We start from the raw sequence: 21,844 nt of genomic DNA, 5'->3' as shown, positions 1-21,844 counted from the left end.
CAGGAAGCTGCTTCGCTTTGGGCCAAACGGACTTCATCACAAGCCGATCGCCGTAAACATGGAAGTCACAGAAGTGACGTGGAAACTTAAAGCCTGCAGCTCATAAACCCTGAACTGTGAAGGAGGAGGTCAGAGGAATAGATGTGCTTTGATTAGAATTCAAAGCTGAGGCTTTATTTTGAAAGGGCCTGCAGGGAATGATTATTAAGTCAAAGCTATAGTTTCTCCTCACTGCTCTGGACGTCCAAACTTCTGTCCATAACGTCTGTTATCGTCTCAGAATTTGCAAATATGCTACTGGACAACACCAACTTTCCTATTTTTACAGGCCTCTGAAATATTCAGAATTTCACAGGCCAGAAAAACAACAAACTGTATAAAGAGAAGTTGAGTCAAGCAAGTTTTAGTTACGTTAGTTAGAAAATCTGTGCAGAATTAAACATCCTGTTTCCTCAGACCCTGGACTCACAGAAGGAGAAAGGAAGAAAGGTGGAAGAAGCATCAGGATCAGACAGAGGACAGACAGACAGGAAGTGCATGTGGTGTCAGAACAGATCGACAAAGTAAAAGCATCAGTTTGCCAAATGTAACCATAAAGCCTGTAAACATATATGAAGAGTGAATGTGGAGGCGAGTCACATGACCTCCTGTCCACCACGGAGACCTGGAGGAGGACAGACTACACAAACACACAGTCACACAGAGGAGACACACACACACACACACACACACACACACACACACACACACACACACACACACACACACACACACACACAAAGCGAGGAGCTGTGTTTGCTGTTTGTTTGTCCTGCTGCTCTCTGAACTGTACAAACAGTCGATACAAACAAACATGAACTTAAACCTCCGGTGAGTCGCTGTGTCTCCGCTCTGCTTTCACACTCTGCTGGAAAAAGACTTCAGCATCAAGCCGGAAAGTTAACGCTTGACCTTGGAAGCAGACAAACCAATGTCAACTCAACTCTTAGCAGCTTTTTCTGGAGCTTTCAGCTCATCACACTGTCTTCATGTGAGGTTTACTGAGTGTCATGCAGTCTTCTTCTCCTCATCTGCGTTCGATGCATACATGACAGAATGGGAAGCTCGGGAAAAGTCGAGTAAGTGGCCCTTGAGTTGGTCTGTTTGAGGACAGAGAAAGTGTTTCAGTGAAGAAGAGGAATCCTTTTCCCGTGTTGGGTGACGGTGCATATCTGCCTGGTGATCCTCAGCATGCCCCGTCCTGTTTACTGCTGAGAGACAGAAGCGGGTCCCCTCCCAACAGCACAGCCTCTGGCCTGCTCATGCTGCCTTCACTGCACGCGGGAACAACCAGTTTGCCTGTGAGAAGAGCAATCAGACAGAAGAGTGGTTGGTTCATGTCACTTGTTGAAACTCGTCCGACTTCACCAGGATGGAAGGATTGAAGACATTAATCCCTTTGCACACATGCATTCCTGTGAGTTTGATCGGACAGTGACGAGCTGTGTTCTAACACGATGACTTATGTAATAAAAAGATGCTCTTATTTGGTGCATTTCACAATGTTGTGCCCTACATTTGACACTACGTTTTCTTTTTTTTAAGTACTATTACCCCCTGAAAAGTGATACGACAGTAGGAATCAGGTGACAGAAAAGCTGACTGATTAAACATTAGGGATGAATGCAATCAGCCTTAAAATTAGACCAGAAGTTGAATTTTGTGCTTCATCGTTTGTCTCTCAGCACATTTCTCTGCAGGTCATCAGGCTGTTTACACATTGTACGCCCACATCCACATCTGGTGATGGTGTATTTAGCTACTCTGGTCTTATGATTATGATTGGTTCATTAGTGTATGTGTGTTACTGTGTCTGTGATTTATCTAGTCTATGTGAGTCTTTTTGTATTCTATTTATTATATTCTTTTGTACATGCTCATGTTTTTATATTTTTATGTAAAGCATCTGTGACATGCTGAATCAAGCATCAAACTAGAGTAAGTCATAATTCATGATAATTCAGGAATAATTACCAGATAAAATGGTCATTTCAGCCGTTTTTATCATTATTATTTGTAATAATTAAGTGTCTGTTTATTCTGTTTGAATGGGCTGTGATATTTGCTGTTTAAAGTTATTAAAAATGTGTTCTATCTATCTATCTATCTATCTATCTATCTATCTATCTATCTATCTATCTATCTATCTATCTATCTATCTATCTATCTATCTATCTATCTATCTATCTATCTATCTATCTATCTATCTATCTATCTATCTATCTATCTGTAAACTCAGTGTCCCTAAACAAAGAATGTTTTTTCATCTTTCCTGCACTGGGCAGCTTTTCGCAGCAGCTGGCATATTTACAGACTGTCCAGCGTGCCCTGAAGGCAGCGCGGCGCTCCGCTGCCATATTGTTGTTTTATTTTCGGGGCAGCGGCGGAGTTTCCAGCTGTCTGCGGATTCAGCGGTCTGTGAGGGGGAGTCACTGCCTCACTGACATTTTCTGGAGTACAACTGAGCTTCAGGTCACTGCAGCAGTTGTCGGACAGCCAGAGTTGCCGTCGGGTATGTAGTTTTTCTAATTTAAAAGTTGCTTCTGTTGATGTTCTGTCACACTTTGCTAAAACTAGCTAAAGCTCATGTCGTGCGCTGTTGCTAACGTTACTTTTTCCCATTCATGCTAACAGACGCTAGCCGGTTAATTTAGCGCAATAAGACCTCTCCTTCGACTTTCTTAAAGTTAGAAACTTGGAGATAAGACAGATGGTGTGTGCGTGGGGTCAAAAACCAACACGCAGAGTTGAGTTAGCTTCGGCACAAGTAGCACCGAATGAGCGGTGTTCCTCATGCTAACTTCGGTGCTAACTGGCTAACGCTGCCAGTTGACACCACTTCGCTAAAGTTGGGCGATAACTTGAAAACTCACTGCGGAGACTTGAAGTTGTTTTGTGGGCGAGCAGTGTGAATATAAAGGACGTCATAAACTCATGATGGCTTGCTGAGCCTCCTGTGTTAAAGCCCGTGGGATAAAGTCATTGTGGTGGATTTATTTATGGAAGGTCAGGACGGACTTAAACGCGCCATTTATCCAGCTGTCCTCATATTGTACAACATTAGCTTCGTGTATGATTAACATGAAGAACTTCCCAAAGTGGTTCAAAGTTTAGTATCTGTGTGGGCTTACCACACCCACCTGTACCTCCCTGCACAGGTAACATCTTTCGTCAGAGGTCCTGCCTCTTTCACAGCAGCCTTGTGGAGGTGAAGGTGTGACCCTGCTGAAACTTTCCTCCTCTGAAGGGGAAGTTTGCTTTGTCTCGTCTCTGCAGGACTTACACTGGTCTGATGACTGGTGTTTGTGCCTTTTAGGTCAAGGTTCATTCACATGTATTCTGCCCTGGTGCTTGTAAGCTTATTATCCATTTGCATCCAGTAATTCGCCTCTTAGTTTAAGACAGGAATGCCAAACCGTTTGCACACATCAGCTGTGAAACTGCCATTTGTACCCATTTTCAGAACAACAGGTAGTCGCATATTTACAGCCTGTCCAGCGTGCCCTGAAGGCACTGTTACATTCAGTGTCTCTTAATAGTTATTTGAACTGATGGACTGTTTTAATGTCACGTTTTGGTTGACTGACAGTCCAAAACGCAAAGATTTTCACAACTACCAATAACCCCAAACCACAAAAAAGCAGCACATCTTCACAGTTTGAGAAGCAGGAAATCAAATTTTCAGTCGTCTCATTTACTTTACATGTGAGAATTTCTGCTTTGTCAATTTTTCATTCAACATTTTGTTGACTGAACAGTTTTTTTAATAATCAATAAATGATCTCAAATGAATCTGTATTGACGCCCCAGTTCAAGAAGACATGCTCATGTCTGTCCTTCAGCTGAAATACGGTCATACAGTAAATACAGACTCACTGATGAAGATGTATGCAAACAAACAGCCGCTCACGGTGGATGACAGATCTGGAATTAAACACGAGGTTGCATTTCTTATTTAAAGTTCAGTCGTGTCACGGTTTGGTTGCTTCGGTCAGATGGAGCATCTCTGAAGGAGAGACAAGGCTGAAGTGAGATCTTGGTAGAAAACGTGTCTTCATCAAACGTGTCATTAGCTGCTGGAGGTGTTTGGGGTGGTAATCAGGCCGTGTCCAACATGACAGGTCTTGTAGTGAAATTGCTGCACTCAGACAGATTTACAGTGACAGAACTACACCTGGTTATGGTGGTGGTTTGAGTTAAAGTCAGTGTTTCAGGCAGTTCGTGTTTAAGCTTCGGGTGTCTGGTTTATAGTGTGTGTCGGACCTGTGACCGTTCAGTTAATGAGACTGTTAATGAGGCTGAAACCTTGATGCTCTCTGAAATCCAGCTTGCTTTTTTTGTCCGATGAACAATACAAACCCCAGAAGATTGTGGCCTGAACCCTGAACCTGATGCTTTCTGGAGGGTCATGTGCACAGCAGCTGGTCTTTTGGGTTTCAAACTGTATTTCTAGGAGAACTGAAAGTCGGAGGCTGGCACGAAGTTGTTTCTGGGTGGGAAATTACCATCAGCTTAGTCAGATGGAAATGACAAACTAACAGGGAACCTCCGGTTATTGACTCCCAGGAAATGAAATTGTCACTTTCCATTTCCAGCCCCTGACCAGAGCAGCTGGTGAATCTATCGAGTCATTAATCAGCTGTTCAAGTTGTTGATCAAGGCAATGACTGTCCTGCTGCCAAGTCTGACAGCAGAGGTGTCTTCTTCCTCTTTGTGTCTCAGCGTGGTAAAACTCGTTCTGCCGGAACCAAAGAGGGCGAGTTGGAGGGAAATTCACTACCTGACAGGTTATAACCCCCACCTCCCTGGGTTCTGGGTAATCCAACAGCCAGCACATAATCCAATATGTCTCTGTTTATGAATGGATGCAGATTAGAAGCATGAGAAGAGCAGGTTACTTCCCGTGTGTCACATCAGGTAGTTCACAGGTAAACAAACAGATTACATGGGAGTAGGGAGCGCTTGATTTGTCACACTGGAGCTAAATATAGCATAAATAAAACAGAATGTGATAACTCACTGATCCTTTTTGACTTATACTCACCTGAAAACAGCACAAAGTCAGTATATTTAATGTTTCAGCTCATCAGCTTCATTGGTTTTGTAAATATTTTTTCTGAATCTGATGCATGGTTCATACACCGAAAATGCTGTGTATTAAATTAATGAATCAATATAACATAATAGGGTTCTGACCAATCAGGAACTAGTACCAATCCAAAGATATCGAGCAGACCGATTGGGCAATGAGTGCCAGACCCGGTAAAGACGCAGTGTGTACAGTCAGTATCTACTTTCAATGTGTACACTTCTCATTTTCATATCTGGTCACATTCAGCCGTTACTCAACTCACTCACAGCTCACTTCCCTCTTTCTCACATGGCCTCATGTCACACTTCTGTAACTGTAGTTTGTCTGCTCTCTGCTCGGTGGGAGGCGTCCAACACTGATGTCCAAACAGTCCACAAACTGTTTGGTCGGAGCACTTTGACCCCGTAGCACGAATTCACCCCTGGAAACTGCCACAGTTTAGTCCACCGGCCACACGCCATCCAGCTGTTGTGGAAGCAAACCGGCAGCCTTCCAGACACAAACCCATGAGCATGTTCATACAGACTGAATTACTACTGGAGTTGTGGATGCACCAGCTCAGATTAAATCCAGGGTCTGGTGTCGTGTCTGAAGACGAAGCAGTGCTGAAGCTCAGGTTTTCCTGTATTTGCATGTATGCAATGTTACTTACATTTCTATGCATTTTTACTGTCATTTATCATTTCCATTCACATGTAAGTTAACTTTATAAAACAGCTTTATTTGTAAATTATGAGCACGGTAAGGCTGTTGGTTATAGTTTGACGTTAACTGCTGATCTGCAATGGGACGATCCCATTTATTCTTATGATTCAGATTGAGCATCTCTGAAGAAGATGCTCAATCTGACCGAAGCAACCAAACTGTGACACGACTGAACTTTAAATAAGAAATGCAACCTCGTATTTAATTCCAGATCTGTCATCCACCGTGAGCGGCTGTTTGTGTGCATACATCTTCATCAGTGAGTCTGTATTTACTGTATGACTGTACTTCAGCTGAAGGACAGACATGAGCATGGCTCCGGCTATGTTTACTGTGTCACATGCAGATGAAACAAACCTTTTACCAGATCTGAAGCTGACACAGTTGAAAGTTGTATAATAGGAATCAAAAAATCAGCAGTTTAACTGAACTTTAATTAAATGTCTCACTGAACAAGAATGAAGGCAGATAGATAAATGAATACTTCACAGTTAGCATGCTAAATCCACCTACATCTGACATGATGACAGCCAGCTAGCAAAAACTAGCAGAAGATGTTAGCATCTTCTCTTGCTTGGGCTAGTACCTGCTGGTTAACTGATATATCATTTTGACTGAAAGCCTGCACACGTGGTGGAAGAATGCACTGAGCATGCAGAGGGTGTAATTTTAATGAATTCCTGATGAACAGGATTTTATTTAATTCAACAAAATGGATGTACCGTGAACCAAAACACACAAGACCTAGTATTGTTTTTTAATGCCCTCCCCCCTCCCCCCAATAAGTTAATTAATTAACTTGAAAAGTTAAGTCATAAAACTTAAAAACATAAGAGGTCCTGAACCGCTTCCTTGAGGCACACCTCGCTGTACTGCTCAGAGTAACTACCTGTTTCCTCTCGTAAGATAACTTTTCCCCATGCAGCTGCAGATGGTTCAGAGCCACAGGAAGGCACGAATGAGAGGAAAGTAAGTCAGAATCAAAGAATCAAAGCAGGAAATGAGATAAGAAGGTGTGATATGTCAGCCTATCGAAACTTCTACAGAACCAGAAATGTAGTGACAGGAAATCCACCTCAGACATGAGTACACCTGTCTGAAAAATGAGTTTGAGTCACTAAAACTGTGACTGTAACGCAGCACTGCAGTCACACACGATGACTCTCTAAGCTGATATGAAGAGTTAGCCAATCAGATATCAGGTTGAAAGATCTCAAATAGAAAAGATCATTTGAAAAAGTCAGGAAATAAAATCGACTGTTATCTGTAACTTGAGATATTTTCTGTAATGCTGAGTGTCGTCTTGTGAAAAGGTTGAAAAAGTAGTTTTATAATCAAACTCTCCCTCTACAATATGAAAAACCATAATAATAAGAAAGAAACAGACAATGAAAAACAGCAGTCACTTAAAATTCAGAGTCAGGTTCAAAGTGTGAAGCGCCCTGACGTCACTGCAGGTGTTTCATATTTCAGTGTTTTTAATGGTTTGATACCACAGCAGGAGCTAGAAAGGAGCTGTTTCTCCAATCAGAGCATTTGTTGAAAATAAAGATTGAGTCAGTATATTAAGCCGGCTTTGTCCTGTCAGGGGCCATTTCAGTTTTTACAAAACCTTTTCTAAGTGGCCCCCCGTGCAGATAAATTGTGAACGTGTAATCAATCAGTGCTTGCAGTTTGCTTTTGGGGAAATGTTAATTTTGGGCTGCTTAATGTCTGTGATTTTTGATGTTGCTTCACTGAGGCTGATGTTTGCCTCTGGGGCACCAAAGTATTCAGTGTCCAGCAGTGAGAGTGAGGCTACCTGTAATCTGTGTGTTTATGCAGAATTGACACTGGTTTGTAATCTAGTATTTCCATGGTAGCATGAGCACAGAGCAGCAAGTGACCCACCATAGACACACAAGCAGATGAAAGGTCAATCAGGACAGACAGGTTGGACACGTGACAGCAGTTCCTGTCTTGCGTTAAAGTCAACAGCTGAGCTCAGTGCAGGTTTAAATGCACTTGATCACACTGTTTATTCTCACCTGCTCCAGTTATTTCCATTAAAGTTTCATGTTTAGAAAAAGTAACTCCACATCTGTCAGTCTTTTATTCAAAACACCCCCAAATGTTGGAGTGCTTTTATTTTGGAGCACTTTTGAAAGTGCTCTATGAACAAATCTTAGCTTACTTTCCTGTATTGAGCTGAAAATAACACCTGGGTTGAATATTCACACACATGCTGCAGGGCAAGACGCTACTTAATGGACTGCATGTCAAATTAGAGCTCTTAACTCAGGTGTTTGTCATTATTTGTGTGAATATTTTAGTGAATAGATTGTGGAAATGGCTAACAGTTGCTGTCGTTCATATAAAACATTGAACATCTTTAAATGTTCAAGTTCTTGTTCTGACATTAACACTCCTCACAGTTATGGATTACCTGTAGGACTGAATTTATAGCCTCCAGTTGTTTTCTGGACAGAATAGGAGTGGGTGGGCTTGGGGGATTTAGCTGAAGTGATTTATAAATATTTGTTTTTATGGTGCATGCAGAAGCACCCTGAAGTGACTGTGAAGCGCTGGAAAAACTCAGGTCATAGCTTTCTGCTCCCTGTTGGCTTTATTTGCACTGGAAAGGCTCAAAGGTTGATCTGCTGCATGCATGAGTTCAGCAGAACGAGGGAAACAGATGGAGGCCTGTTCGGAGCACATTCCTCAGAAACTCCATCCTGTCAGACCCCTTTTGACTGCGCACCACCAGCACACACTGAGCTGGAAGCTGCACCGCTCCAGGTCGACGGTGTGTTTAAACCATAGAACAGGAAGCAGGTTACGCTGGCCGCTAGGTTTCATTTTTCAGTGCCCACTGAGCCATTCAGACTCAAATATGAACGCTACATGATGTTTGGCGCTCTGCTCTGAGTGTGAGAGTCTTCATTAATGGCTAATGTGGGTAGATTTGTTGACCGAAACCTACATATTTCAACATATTTGTGACAAGGATCCTCGGCAGGTTTGAGAAAACATGCCGCCTGGATTGTGTGACATAAATCAATGCGTTGACGCTTTAGATTTAGTGGCTGTTAAGGCGGCGTGATCCACCCACGTATTGAAATGGAAAGGACGGTCAGGGTTACATAAAATGTTTTATCTGAGACGGAGGATGGAGATGGAGAGCGGAGGTCGCTGTGAGCAGGTGTTTTCAGTGGAGATGGCTTCGCTGGATGAGTGTTTCTGAAAAGGAGATGAGTAGTGAGGCTATTTTCAACATTGTCACTCATCAGTCTCCACCTCAGAGGCTGATAAAGCAAAGTTCTCGTCATGTTGGTGGTATCGTCATAACCGCTGTGGCCCTGACGGGTAGCTGAATTTTGATGAGGTGTATGTCAGCTGCAAAGGTAGATGCTGTCAGATGCTGTGTAACCCTTAAAGGCTTTATGTGCTGATATCTTAAAGGTGCTCTGACACTGACGGCTTCGTAGCGCCACCAGTGGTCAAAAACTATGCAGGGCTGTGTTTTCAACCAACCCTTATATACTCTCAGTCTTTTTACCTGATGAAGCCACAGTCGCTTGCTTGTCCACTGGCTCAGCGTGGACGGACACCCATCAGTTTTTGGAAGTTTTGGCACCTCTTTGCTTCTTTACAGCCACAACAGCTGAAGGCTGAGGTTTTCCAGGAAAGCGCGCCGTCTGTGAGATCTTCTGGCTTCTCTGGTTGGAAATTTGGTGAGGAAATCTACATGCACATTTACAGCAGTGAGGTCGAGGCAGTTGAGGTAACTACATGCGATTCCCTCACCGGTCCTAGCTAGAGATGTGTGAAACCAGTAAACCTGGTCTGGTTTCACATTGCACTGTAGTATGAAAGTTGACGTTATCATACCATTTGCTTATCTACGGTATTGAATTCTACCTTATTTGTGTTTTTAAAAAGAATTTCACATTTCTATCAAGTTTCATGTCTGTCAGGACTTAATATTTAGCAACATTAACCATCTGTTATCATTCCTTTAAAGGTCATTCGAAGTGATAATAATAATAATTGTACAAACCCTGATTCCTTGTCGCATTTTCTGAGACGAGTATTGTACCGTGGAAATCTCACACTGTCATCGCTGCCCGTTCAGAGCTCATGTCATCGGAGCTAGCTTCACTATTCTCATTATCTAAAGCAAACTTGTCATCATCAGTAGCCCTGTGTACATCTTCATTCCAGAGAAATGGCCATGAAAACCCTCCAGAAGAAAACAGTTACTCTGTCCTCACCTGAGAGGCAGGTGCTGCACCGTCATGTTACTGCAACCCCATCGAATTTCACTCAGAGTTTTGCTTGGATCTGTTGTTGTGTGTATATTTATATATATTGATCTCTGACACTTGCATCAGGTGTTGTATCAGTTGATCTTAACACCTGTAGTTGATGCGCTTGGCCCGGCTTCCTAAGAGTAATCTATGTGCAGGAAGCGCTGGATGAACTTCAGAGTTACGGTATATTTAGAAAGACTTATCTCTGTCGTGCTCCTTGGTTACTGTTGCTGTTTTAGTGTTTAATTGATCACACCCGATCATCTTCTTGGGAATCCTCAGCGTGTTTGAACCTGTACTTGACTGATCAGTAAGCTCGATTGCTCGGCTCTCACACTTAATCTGTTTGAACTTGTTGAAGTGATGATTAAAGCATCCCGGCTGCTGACAGCGAGGACAGAAGTGAAATCGGGACTGAATGAGTTCCTGTTCAAGCTCTAAACTATCATCTCAACGAAACAAACCCTGAGACTGCTGCTGGATAACTGCACTGTTTGGCTTGTTTCTACAGATCAGCGCACAAGATGTTGAAACTATGACACCAAAGTTTTGAAAGCATCTCTTCGGTTAACAACCGAACTTCCAATAGGAAGTATTTCTGCTGACGTCGGCGTGTGACCTTAAAAGGGAAGGAGTGTTGGTCGGGGAGGTGTGTTTGAAGACAGCTGAGGTCAGGAGGGAGCAGTCGCTGGAAACGAGTGTTTAGGTCAGTTCTCTTTTCCAAGCTTTGTGAGGTCAAATAATTAATGACTTTCTGCTCTTGCTCTCCAAGAATTTTTATTGTGCGTTGATCTTTGCAAATATCTGTGTGTCTAATGGAACATTTGTTTTAATTTGAGCAGTTTTCATTTGGAAGAAATAATGCAGTCCTTGTGGGGCTATTAAGGTAGCATAACCCAGGTAATTATCCCCTTTTTACAGCTAGTATTAAACTTACAGGCCTGACATTTCAGAATAAAAGAGAGCGTGGACTGTTTGGCAGAAATTAATGTCTGAGTATAGCTGAAGTGTCATTTATTCTTGGGTTTGGTCTGTTATTACTCTGATTACAGCTCTGGCCCCAGATCACTGTGGGTTTTAATCTATTTAAGCACCTTTGATTTTCTTTCCGCCCTGTGAGCTCTTGAGAGTAGAGTGTTAATATGATTGGAGGTGGTTGTAACGGGCTGAGAAAACAGTTTTCACTGTTCCTGTGTACCTGAGGACAGCCTGAGACAACGTGGAGCCGTGACCTTTGTCACAATACATTCATATGTCTGGAAAGTTTTGCTGCTCTCAGATATAACTTGATCTGTCCTCACTGCAGGTGGAAAGCATCTCATTTACACCAGAGATGAACTTTAGGGAAGGAAATAACAGCAAATTATACTTATTTAGCGGGGAATGTCCGTGATGTGCCACCTGTGGCTAAAATTCATGTTAAAGTAATACTAATATCCAAACTCCTATTAGTCTCAAACACCCTCCCCTGTTGACTTATACGTTGGCAGTAAATTGTTTGTAGTTTTCTCACCTCTGCAGCAGCTTCGTCCAACTTGATTGAGTCAGTTCCAGCATATTCTAGGACTGAAACTAGAATTAATCTGGGAGTCAATGTCTACAAAATGTACTGCAAACCTTTGACTTTTTGATACCAAATATAGGTATCTGCCTGACCTCAATAAGGACTCTTGTCTCGATGTGTCACTCAGAAGTTCCCAGACCTACTTGAAGCTTAAGACCCTCTAATTGAACCTTTCCCTCAGGTTATAGTTGTGACACACAAAGTAGTCATATTACATGTTTAATTAAAGATTTGAGTGGTAAAGCTATGCGTCATTTTCCCATGAAGAGTGGGAAATTACCACCAGCCAGCAGCCAGATACTGGGAAATGAAATTCAGTGCTCTGGGCTACAGGAAGAAGGGTTAACCAGTGCAATAAAAGCAATGCAAGCCGATCTGAAACTGGATAGATGATGAGAACTATTGTTATGCACTAACTGCTAGGCTGCACATATTGTGATCAGCACTAAATATAGTGCTGGTAATCCAACAGTACACTAATCGTGTTTCGTTTTCATTTCATTTTTTTGTTATGTATCGTCTCACTGTAATGCATCAATGCAGAAAATGTCTTGTTTTCAGTTCTTTTAAAAATGCTGCTGCAGGTTAGTTAATAGGTGGGACCAATGGTTCAGCTTTCATAGCATCACCTCTCACAACAGATTAGCCTCCAGTCCTTTTATCTGTGTGCATACTCACACGGTGGCTGTGTAATCCTCGTGTACTGACAGGATGTTGTTGACACATTGGCGTATTCAGGTCAACCACGAGCTGATAAGGACTTGTCAGAGGAGGTTCACTGTGTTATCGAGGACTGTCCTGTTTCATCCCAGTCAGGTTGGGTGTGAGTATCCAGAGATACTTGATCAGGTGCTGGGTGCTTCATCATGAATCACAAAACAGAAAGTTTTTCGCCTCATGCTGGAATAATGCTTCCTCTCTTACACCAAAGCAGCAGCTGTGGGAAAGCCACACAACGAGTTTTGCTTTAGAGTTGCCGGCCTGTCAGTCCACCTCTTAGATAATTAAACCTGAAGAGTAGCACCACCAATGAAGCTCCGCTAACTTGGCAACAAACACATTGCATTTCCTGTAAGTTCTTCATAATAAAAGCATCCTGTTGGTCCATCAGGGGAAACCTTTTAATGTGAAGCAGCAACAGCAGACTGGGGGAGGACACTGGCATGGGTTGGGTCTGGTCAGCCCTGCTGCCAAGCCGGACCGCAGCAGCACGGCGTGGCGATGCCCTGCTCTGAGGCTGTAGAGGAAACATGCCATCACACATCACACAGCTGAAGCGGACTGACCTGCAGCCATGGAAAGACCTTCCTGGAGGGTCCACTATGAAATTTGGTTCAGACATCCATGATAACTTTGATGATCTCCTGTCGCGTCATGTAACACCATCAATGGGTGTCAGATACTTTGATTTATGACTGCATATCTCCAATGGCTGGCTCATTCTGAAGAAAGTAAAACATCACAGAGAGTTCCTGCTAATTCAGAAATAGATCCACACGTGACGTCACCACGCCGTGTTGAGAAATCAGTCACCTCACCCTGACCAGTTAAGTTGCATATTAAGATCCAACAATGCAGGCACAGTGGAGATACTGAGAGCGCAGTCCTGTACCAGGTGTGAATGGGGTCTGTGTCTCTGTCCTGGTCCGAAGGCTGCTTCAGACCTGATGGCATATCTGTTTTGGCGTGAGTTTCTGCAGTGACAGCAGAGTTACTGACGCTCTCTGCCATGAATTCAGCTATTAAATACTGTTACCAGTGTCCTCTCAGGGATCCAGAGGAATCTGCATAAACTTCAGATTCTGCTTCTGAATTGTCCTCAAACCTTCTGTGTTTCACAGATAATTCTGTCTCTCTGTCATCCAGCGAGCCGCAGAGTGTTTTACTGTTGGTGCAGGAGGTGAAAGCAAGACTTTAAATTATGTCTGTAAATGAGTCTTTGAAGCATGTAAATAAATTATTCATGGTTCTCAGGACATCAGCATTAATATTGCTGCTTGTTATGACAGCGGCAGTTGTTTTTAATTGACCTGCTGCTGCACATGTTTGTGTTCTCTCAGGGTCCGTTCGGGTTGACCACATTTTGCATCGGGTCAAATTATCCCAGGGTCTGCTCGACTCGCGTCGGTGCTGTGCTCCTTAATTTATGCATGTGTGGTTTAGGTAGGCTTTCAGTTTTTCAAGCGGCTGCAGTGACAGAACAGAACAAAATATTGCATGTGCCAGGTGATGCAGACCTGAAGTTACAAAGGGGGCCCTCTTAGGGTCTTAACCTGAGAGGAAATCCTTCTGTGGTCATTTGTTTGCTATGGATCAGTTTGAGAACAGCTTTCATTGCTTGTCACGGCTCTGTAGCCTGCATCCTGCCGCTTAAACTCAGAAACATCCCAACAGAAGAGGCATGACAATGACACCGCCTCATCCAGCGTCTGCCCTCACTTCACCCCCTCAGGATAAATGGGTGGCCTTGTTTTTTGCGGCTGCTGTTTACAGCCTACAGAAACTCTTTCTCTCTCTCTTTGCTCCTCTTTGTCATCATCACTCTCTCCCTTTAGCGTCTGACTCATCGCTTCCCCTCCCTCCAAGGCTTCCCACTGTGGTACCGCCTGAGGTTTGAGTGTAGATCTCGGTGAAAAGTGGAAAAACCAGCGTCCTCTTTACGTTTGTGGGCCAGCAGCTGTTTCACGAACGTCCTTTCACAGACCCCGTCGTCTTTTATAGACTCTGATTTGGTGGCTTGAACTGTCTTCCTTGTCATTGACTTGGCAGGTTTTTCTCTGGATTAAATGGATCTGTGGCGCTTCTGCTTTTTGATGCCAGGATGAGAGTGCTGGTTCACTGCATAATTTCAGGGTGTCATGAAATCATGAGATGGAAGTTAAGATGGGTTTATACTTACATACTTTTTATCACCAGTTAACTCCTCATTGGTAATGAACAGTAACTGTATTGTTCATCGTCAGCCTGTGTTATGCTTTAATTATATTCTGCGCGGTAATTGTGTTTACATCCTTTGGTTTGAATTGTGATGTAAAGGCATGATGGAATACACACCTGGAGGTCCATCCAGGTAACTGCTGTCGCTCCTCGTCTCATTACTGAAAGGAGATTACTGCCGTGCAATTACTGCTTTTATATTCAGTCGCTGTTAAAGAAAGTGAGATTTACAAGTCTTTTCTCAGCCTCCATGCTGTCTTCACTCTCAGTCATCATGGAGTGATCAGTTCTTGTGGTCTCTCGGTGGTATATCTGTTGCCACTATAGCCCTTAAGTGTACTTTCCTTCTTCAGCATGCCAGCTATGGCAGCCACTGTTCGTTCATAGCCTCCCAAGCTGCAGTTCGTGCACAACCATAAACCCTTTCCAGTGTGGGGAAAGGTTTGAACTCTTGTGATGCTGAGGAAGGACGCGGTGGGATTGGTAGGACCTGAGCCGTGTGACCTCCTCTCAACCACGGAGTCTTTGGAGGAACAGATCTCAAAGTTTGGTCTGTCCCCTCCTCAAAAGGACAACGGCTGTGACCTCTCTTGTGCTTTACACCCTCTGTTTACGTCCCATCTGTTGGAGATGGGGAGCAGAGTGCTGCACTTCCACTTGTTTTTCCTGTGTTTTGGAGAGAGAGGGTTTAATCTCATTCAGTCCTGGCAGTAAATGAGCGGACCTTGTAAGCTGAGAGAGAGGGCAGTGCTCCTAATGAATTAATCATTGGGTTTATCCAAAGCCACCGCTGTCCCTGTAACCCAAGGTAGCACCGCCAGTCAGCCAGAGCGCATTGGCATTCAGCACAACGAGCTCGGCCGAGCATCACCGAAACTGCCCACGCACAGAAATAGCCCCTCAGTTTGTGCCCTGCTGTCTGATTTGCTTGCTGCACCTTCTTATTATTTGTGTGTGATGGAGGCATGGTGGTGTTTGTGGCACATTTTGGTGGATAAAAGCAGATGAATGCCTACAGCATGAAAAAGCTCACCCAGCAGACGGTGTTATGTTGGTGCTTTCAAACCAGGCTTCAGGGCATTCAATCGATCGCAACTGGACTTTGTCAGTTTGTCTTGGAAGACGTTTCGCCTCTCATCCGAGCAGGCTTCATCAGTTCATGCACACCGGACTAGATAGGACAGCTCTAGTCCAATGAAATGGTGTTAGGTTCAAGTATTTATCCTCAGAGTGAGGCCAACCCCCAAAACCAAGGATGGTATCACTCTATTGTGAGGCAAACGATCCCCCATTAAGGCGGGGTAGGGTGCGACCCTCGGGTGTCAACGACAGTCGTCTGCCTCGTTAGTGTCCCATTCTTGTCATTGGGAGGCTCCTCAAACCAGTGCACACAGTGAGGGCAGTTACAGGAGGGACGTTTGAGTCCAGCAGAAATGTCTCAGAACAACATACGCTTCCGTTTTTACGCTGAGTCGTTTAATCGCTCTGTTAATAGGCAGAAAATGACTCAGCAGTCATTTTTAGACGTGACGAATGGTCCACATGGAGCAGTGTTGATAACATTCTTTGATTGCAGCTTTTTTTATTGGAGGATTTGCTTTTCTTTTTCGTTGTGAAATGTCAAATCTTTGGGTTTTTATTCCAAATCCAATTAAAAAACATAATGGACAGAATAATTGATAATGAAAGTAATAGTTTGATTTAACCTTTTTTTACAAGTGTGAAAATTTCTAGTAATTTCTTCATAATTTCCTGCAAAGATTCCTGGAATGTGATTTGAGATTAAAGCAGGTAAAATAGAAATGTGCGATTGGTGCACTTTGCTCCATAATATTACTAAACCACATAGTTCTTTCCTGGAAGCTTTCCCTGAATTATTAGGAAATAACACATCCGTAAAATACGCTTTCTGTTCATCACAGAGTCACGCTCTAACCCTGGCGACCAGTTTGTTGGGTGATGCGTGAACCGTTTTGCTGCGACCTGGCTCATCTGTCGGTCCGCGAGGCCACAGCTGGATGATTGTTGCTCCTGTCGTCTCAGATGACGCAGCAGCTGGTAAAGGTTATCTCCACAGAGGGCGATGCCAGCGTAAAGAGCTCATCCGGCGCCCTCCATCTGCCCCACAGAAGTCCCTAAGGTGGGACACCGACACCAACTGCCAACCCAATACTAATGAATAATTACTTCTGGCTGTGAAGTTTGTCTCTGCTACCCGCCGCTCTGACTTAGCTGACTGAGCTTATCATCAAGATTACTAATGGGAAGTATCTTAAATGATTACAGATACTACTCCTGTTGGCACATTCTGGCGTGGCTGGCAAAGCTTTCCTCAATAGAAAAATATCCACTGTGTCTCCAGCCACCATAAAGGAGACATTTTTAATTTTTCATCATTTTTCATTTGTCATACACATTGATTGGACATCATATTACAGATTTTAGCCCTAAGTATTATATTAGCCGATTAGCTCATTCAGAGTAGACTGAGCCCAGTTAATACAGTCTGTCCATTTCAGTGTCTAGAAGTCTTTGGATTGATTGTGACAGCTAATTCTGTAACTCTTGTTTCTGAAAGGGTTTTTGTCTTTTAAAGAAAAATGCTGGTTTTGATAGAAATCAAACGTTGGTATCCCGAACATGAAGCATCCTTCACTTCCTAGCTCGTCTGATGGCTGTGAACATCAAAGTAGACTCGTTGTGACCGTCCTGTATGTCTGAAAACTCTTGATTTACCCTTAGCGGGGCGGGTAAATCACACGGCCTTCCTCTGGCCGTCTCTCTGGCGTGCCTTCATTCCTCTGTTTCAGTAAAGCGTGGCGATCTGCAGAAGGGAAATGATAATGTGTAGCTTCAAGCGCTTGCTCATAGTCCACATGCAACGAACGGTGGTTCAGAAGACCATAAACCAGTGGGAGCTTTAAAAAGACACCGTGGCACCACCCAAGAACGTAAGAATACAGCTGATATTTTTAGGAGAACTTAAGGAAAATCCACAATATCACTGCAGTGGCGCAGTGCAGATTTTGATATAGATTAACAGCTAAAGCCACGCTGCCTTTCTCTCCTCTCTGTTATTGTAAGTTTTATATCTGCTTCTTTTGGACTGTTGGTTGGCAAAGTGATGAATTTTATGATTTTTTTGTTTTATAGATTAAATCTGTGTACTGCGATGGCTGCTTTTGCCCTCAGGTTTCCGTTCTTCTCTCTTTCCGTCTTTGCTGAAACATTTGCCACAGCAGAGCATAGAAAGCTCGTCCTTTTGCTTCTTACATTTTCTGTTTCTTCCCACTCTGTCTCATGTTGATTACTGGGTTTGGAGCCTGCAGCCTGTATTTATGCCGCTCTCTCTCCAAGGCCTTTGCTCCTTGCGTCCTCCTCTGTCTGCCAGTGGGAGCCGGTTAGCTTCAGCGGAGGGCATCGAGCCCTCGCTAACAGGGCCGACATGTCAGCAGCCCCTCCGTCGTCTCCGGGGCTCTCAGCAGCAGCCTGCTGGGTTATTAGTGTGCAGATCACTGGGGAGCCTGGCCCAGGCTGCAGGGGCTGGTGCTGCCTCATTAGCATTGTTTCTAGCTTAAGAAACCAACGGTGCAATCAGACCTACGCCTTGTTTTCTGTGTGTTACAGTTAGTTTAGTTCTGTTCGAGTGTGGTCCACCCACAAATAAAACTGGTAAACAGAAGTCACATCCTGTCATGAACGTTAAGAAGAAACAGCAAATCTGATTTGTGGACATTTACTGAGGTTTGGTTGACCTGCATGAGCCTGTTTCTGTAGTTTATTGTGTCAGGGACATGATCAGGGAATTGATAAACTGCTTGGCAGTAAATTAATCCACTTTTAAAAAGGAGTTTTTGTTGTCAAAGAAAGACACCAAACTCGTTTCTCTCATAAATCTGATGTTTTTCTTGTTTTATGTCTTTGTAAGCTGAATGTTTTTGGACTTTTGGCTGTTGAAAACGAGACATTTAAGAACAATTTGAGAGCAGTGTGTATTAGGATTACAATGGTATGAAATGTTCACAGTTTGATCTCAGAATTCTTCTTCTTATTGTTATTATTATTACTTACAGTGACCATGAAAGGAATGAAAGCAGAAGGGTTTTTTTGAGATTGAATAAATTCTTTATTAATATTTCACAAAATATTGAATTATGACATGCTTGGAACTTGATTATCATCTTCTTTTTTTACTGTTACAGTAGAATTCAATACTGTAGATTAACAAAAACACGTGGGACCTGTCCACTATCGTGGGATGGTGGGCCGTGAAACCCTGATCTGAATCCATCACCTTCATGTATGTCAGCAGATTCGTCCTTCGAGCGTCATGAATGATCCATCGCACAGCTGCTGGGATATTTCAGTCCGGACTTAATTTATTGTTCATGTCAGATGACTGAAAATGAAGATTCGTGGATGGATGAACCGTCGCTTGATGGGTTGTGTGTATTGATGCTGCTTGTGTTTGCTCTCATGGGTTTAAGTCTATATTCTACACCCTGCATCATCATCATCCTGCATGTGAGCATCTTTCTGAGGTCGTAACTCTGCACTCAACCCTCCGGACTCGCCGCAGGGCTCCAGCACCCTTCCATCTCTGTCATCGGTGACCTTCGACCTCCTCGCTTTGATCGTAAGAAAAGCTGAAGGTGGGCTCTTCTGTGCTGCCTTCAGGGTCACAGCAGAGCAGAGAAACCTGCTGCTGTTTGCTCTTCAGTCTCATCGTTGAATTCTCTCCACCCGCCGCCAGAAGAGTCACTGACACTGAAACCTTCACGTACAATGAAAACACACGCAGTGATGTCACATCACCCTCGTGTTTTGTGTTTCATGTGGCGTGAGCACTGCGCCGGACTCTGACAAAACCCCCTGCTGTCACTGACATACAGAATTATGCTGAATCAACATGAGTGTCGTAGAGTAAGTCCAAGCTAAGCTCTAAGAAAGAAAGAGGAATAGTGACTTCATGTGTGATTCCAGTAGAGGAACAAATACAGACGGTCTGACTGAGATGATGTTTTTTATTGGTTGATGTTTTTATTCCCATCTGAAGGTGCAGCGCAATGAGCAGGGACGTGGTTCATTGTAGAAAAACTGCGCCTTGTGTTTGGATTCATTGTTAAGGAGCACGGTATGACGTGACGAAGGACACTTTGGTCAGGACATGGAAAGGTTTTGAGCTGTAATCGGGCAACGCTGTGACCCCATTTCATATTTCTGACTGCTTTGCTCAGCATCCTGGTTAATTAATGGCCTTTTTAATGACCTCTGGAGAATTGAAACCATGTAAATGCATCACGGGTGCATAAAAGTTTTCTTATTTAAGGCTATTGCAGAACCTAATATGCCTCTATAGCTGTCTCCTCACCTCCTCGCCTTCACCATTTGAACCCGAGGTGGAAAAAAGCAGTGAAAACATGAAACGTATGAATTATAGTTTGAGACAGTGGGCGGACGTAGAGTCGAGGCAGGGCGATGCACATGGGGAACATGGAGTGAATATAAGGTTAGCATGATATACTTGGATAACAGCACACTGTGTAAAGAGAACAGATGTTTAATATGAAAGCAAAGAAAAGCAGGTGATACTCAGCAGGCAGCAGTTCATGTTACTGTGAACCTGAACCTGAAAACGCTCAAACCTTCTTCTCTCCGTGTCTCTCCAGGTGAGGTGAAGATGGTGGACCGGCTTGCGAACAGTGAGGCCAACTCCAAGAGGATCGCGGTGGTGGAGGGCTGCTTTGGCGCTGCGGGCCAGCCGCTGGCCATCCCCGGCCGCGTGCTGATCGGCGAGGGCGTCCTCACCAAACTCTGCCGCAAGAAGCCCAAGGCGCGCCAGTTCTTCCTCTTCAACGACATCCTGGTCTACGGCAACATCGTCATCCAGAAGAAGAAGTACAATAAGCAGCACATCATCCCGCTGGAGAGCGTCACCATTGACACGGTGCCGGACGAAGGCGACCTGCGCAACGGCTGGCTCATCAAGACGCCCACCAAGTCCTTCGCGGTCTACGCCGCCACCGCCAACGAGAAGTCCGAGTGGATGAGCCACATAGGGAAGTGTGTGGAGGACCTGCTGCAGAAGAGCGGCAAGGCCCCGACGGGCGAGCACGCCGCCGTCTGGGTGCCCGACTCGGAGGCGACGGTGTGCATGCGCTGCCAGAAGGTGAAGTTCACGCCGGTCAGCCGCCGCCACCACTGCAGGAAGTGCGGCTTCGTGGTCTGCGGGCCGTGCTCAGAGAAGAAGTACCTCCTGCCCAGCCAGTCGTCCAAACCCGTTCGCGTCTGCGAGTACTGCTTTGTGCAGCTGACGTCAGGAAGCCTTGCGCCGCGCTCAGACTCCATCAGCCGGCCGGGGTCAAAGTTCAACAGCAACAACCTGTCGGACGATGACGATGAAGACGACAGCAGTGACTGAGGAGCGAACCGTCCTTCCGACGGCGTCTCGTCCCCACGTCGAGGAGGGAGCGCTTCTTTTCTTCCCGGACGATCGAATCGCGCTTCACCGTGAGACGAGTTCCACCTCTGAGGATTAACTCACTTTGGAGTTCCAGTCTCAAACCAAAATATTTCACTCTTCCTCCAGTTCCAGCAGGGATTAACATTTGCCCGAACACCGAGATTCAACATGTGGAACTAAGCGGGTGACTGGAAGAACTCTGGGAAAGAGACTCCTCGTGGCGTCCTCTCAGTCCGCCTCTTCTCTCTTAATTAGGCCGAGTTAGTCACTACAGAACACAATGGTGCTAATGAGAAACCCCCCCCCCCCCTCGACTCTGCCCTCCTCCCCAGTTAATTTCAGCTCAGACACTTCTGTTTCTGCCGTCTTTGTCTCACTTCTTTCATTGTCTGCAGGGAAAAGCAAACGTTTGGGCTCTAACCTTTATGTCTTCTGTCCTTCAGGTATCACACCAAAAAGGGCTTTTTTGTAATAGCAGTTCGGTATTTTTCTGCCCCGTTTTGTAAATGTCTTCAGCGAAATGTCGAGCTGAAGGAAAGATCCCTTTTCTAAATAGCAAAATGTAGATTTTTCGCTAAACTCAGAGCTTTTCTAGTTGACCTAATGTAGTTGCTTTTGACAAATCAGCTGAAGCTTGTCTCAGTGAGTGTTTGTCTCCGCTGATACGCTTTTGTGAGTCCACTTTCTGAGACTAACTCTACCTTTTGCCTTTACCGTCACGCAGTGCCTTGCAGAAAGCTGAGCTCAGCCTT

The 21,844-nt window shown here is 44.3% G+C and overlaps 1 protein-coding gene across 2 annotated transcripts; it reads left to right on the top strand.

Annotated features, from left to right (window-relative positions):
• Positions 1-2,426: 2,426 nt before the first annotated feature.
• On the top strand, positions 2,427-21,469 carry plekhf2 (pleckstrin homology domain containing, family F (with FYVE domain) member 2). Of its 2 annotated transcripts, none has more exons than XM_070965583.1 (2): positions 2,427-2,551; positions 20,299-21,469. In XM_070965583.1, the coding sequence occupies exon 2, from the start codon at positions 20,310-20,312 to the stop codon at positions 21,048-21,050; it is 741 nt and encodes a 246-aa protein (XP_070821684.1). In that variant the 5' UTR covers positions 2,427-2,551; positions 20,299-20,309; the 3' UTR covers positions 21,051-21,469. The 2 variants fall into 2 exon arrangements, with proteins under 2 accessions (XP_070821684.1, XP_070821685.1); XM_070965584.1 differs by lacking the exon at positions 2,427-2,551 and adding an exon at positions 9,500-9,549.
• Positions 21,470-21,844: the final 375 nt, after the last annotated feature.

The sequence above is a fragment of the Chaetodon trifascialis genome, chromosome 7, assembly GCF_039877785.1.
Source record: "Chaetodon trifascialis isolate fChaTrf1 chromosome 7, fChaTrf1.hap1, whole genome shotgun sequence".
Taxonomy (NCBI): domain Eukaryota; kingdom Metazoa; phylum Chordata; class Actinopteri; order Chaetodontiformes; family Chaetodontidae; genus Chaetodon; species Chaetodon trifascialis.
Note: the sequence above shows the minus strand (reverse complement) of the source record. Positions and strands in the feature narration are given on the sequence as shown.

Bases quoted from the DNA above. Each gene is read 5' to 3' on its own strand.
- plekhf2 (XM_070965583.1), top strand. From the start codon at position 20,310: ATGGTGGACCGGCTTGCGAACAGTGAGGCCAACTCCAAGAGGATCGCG.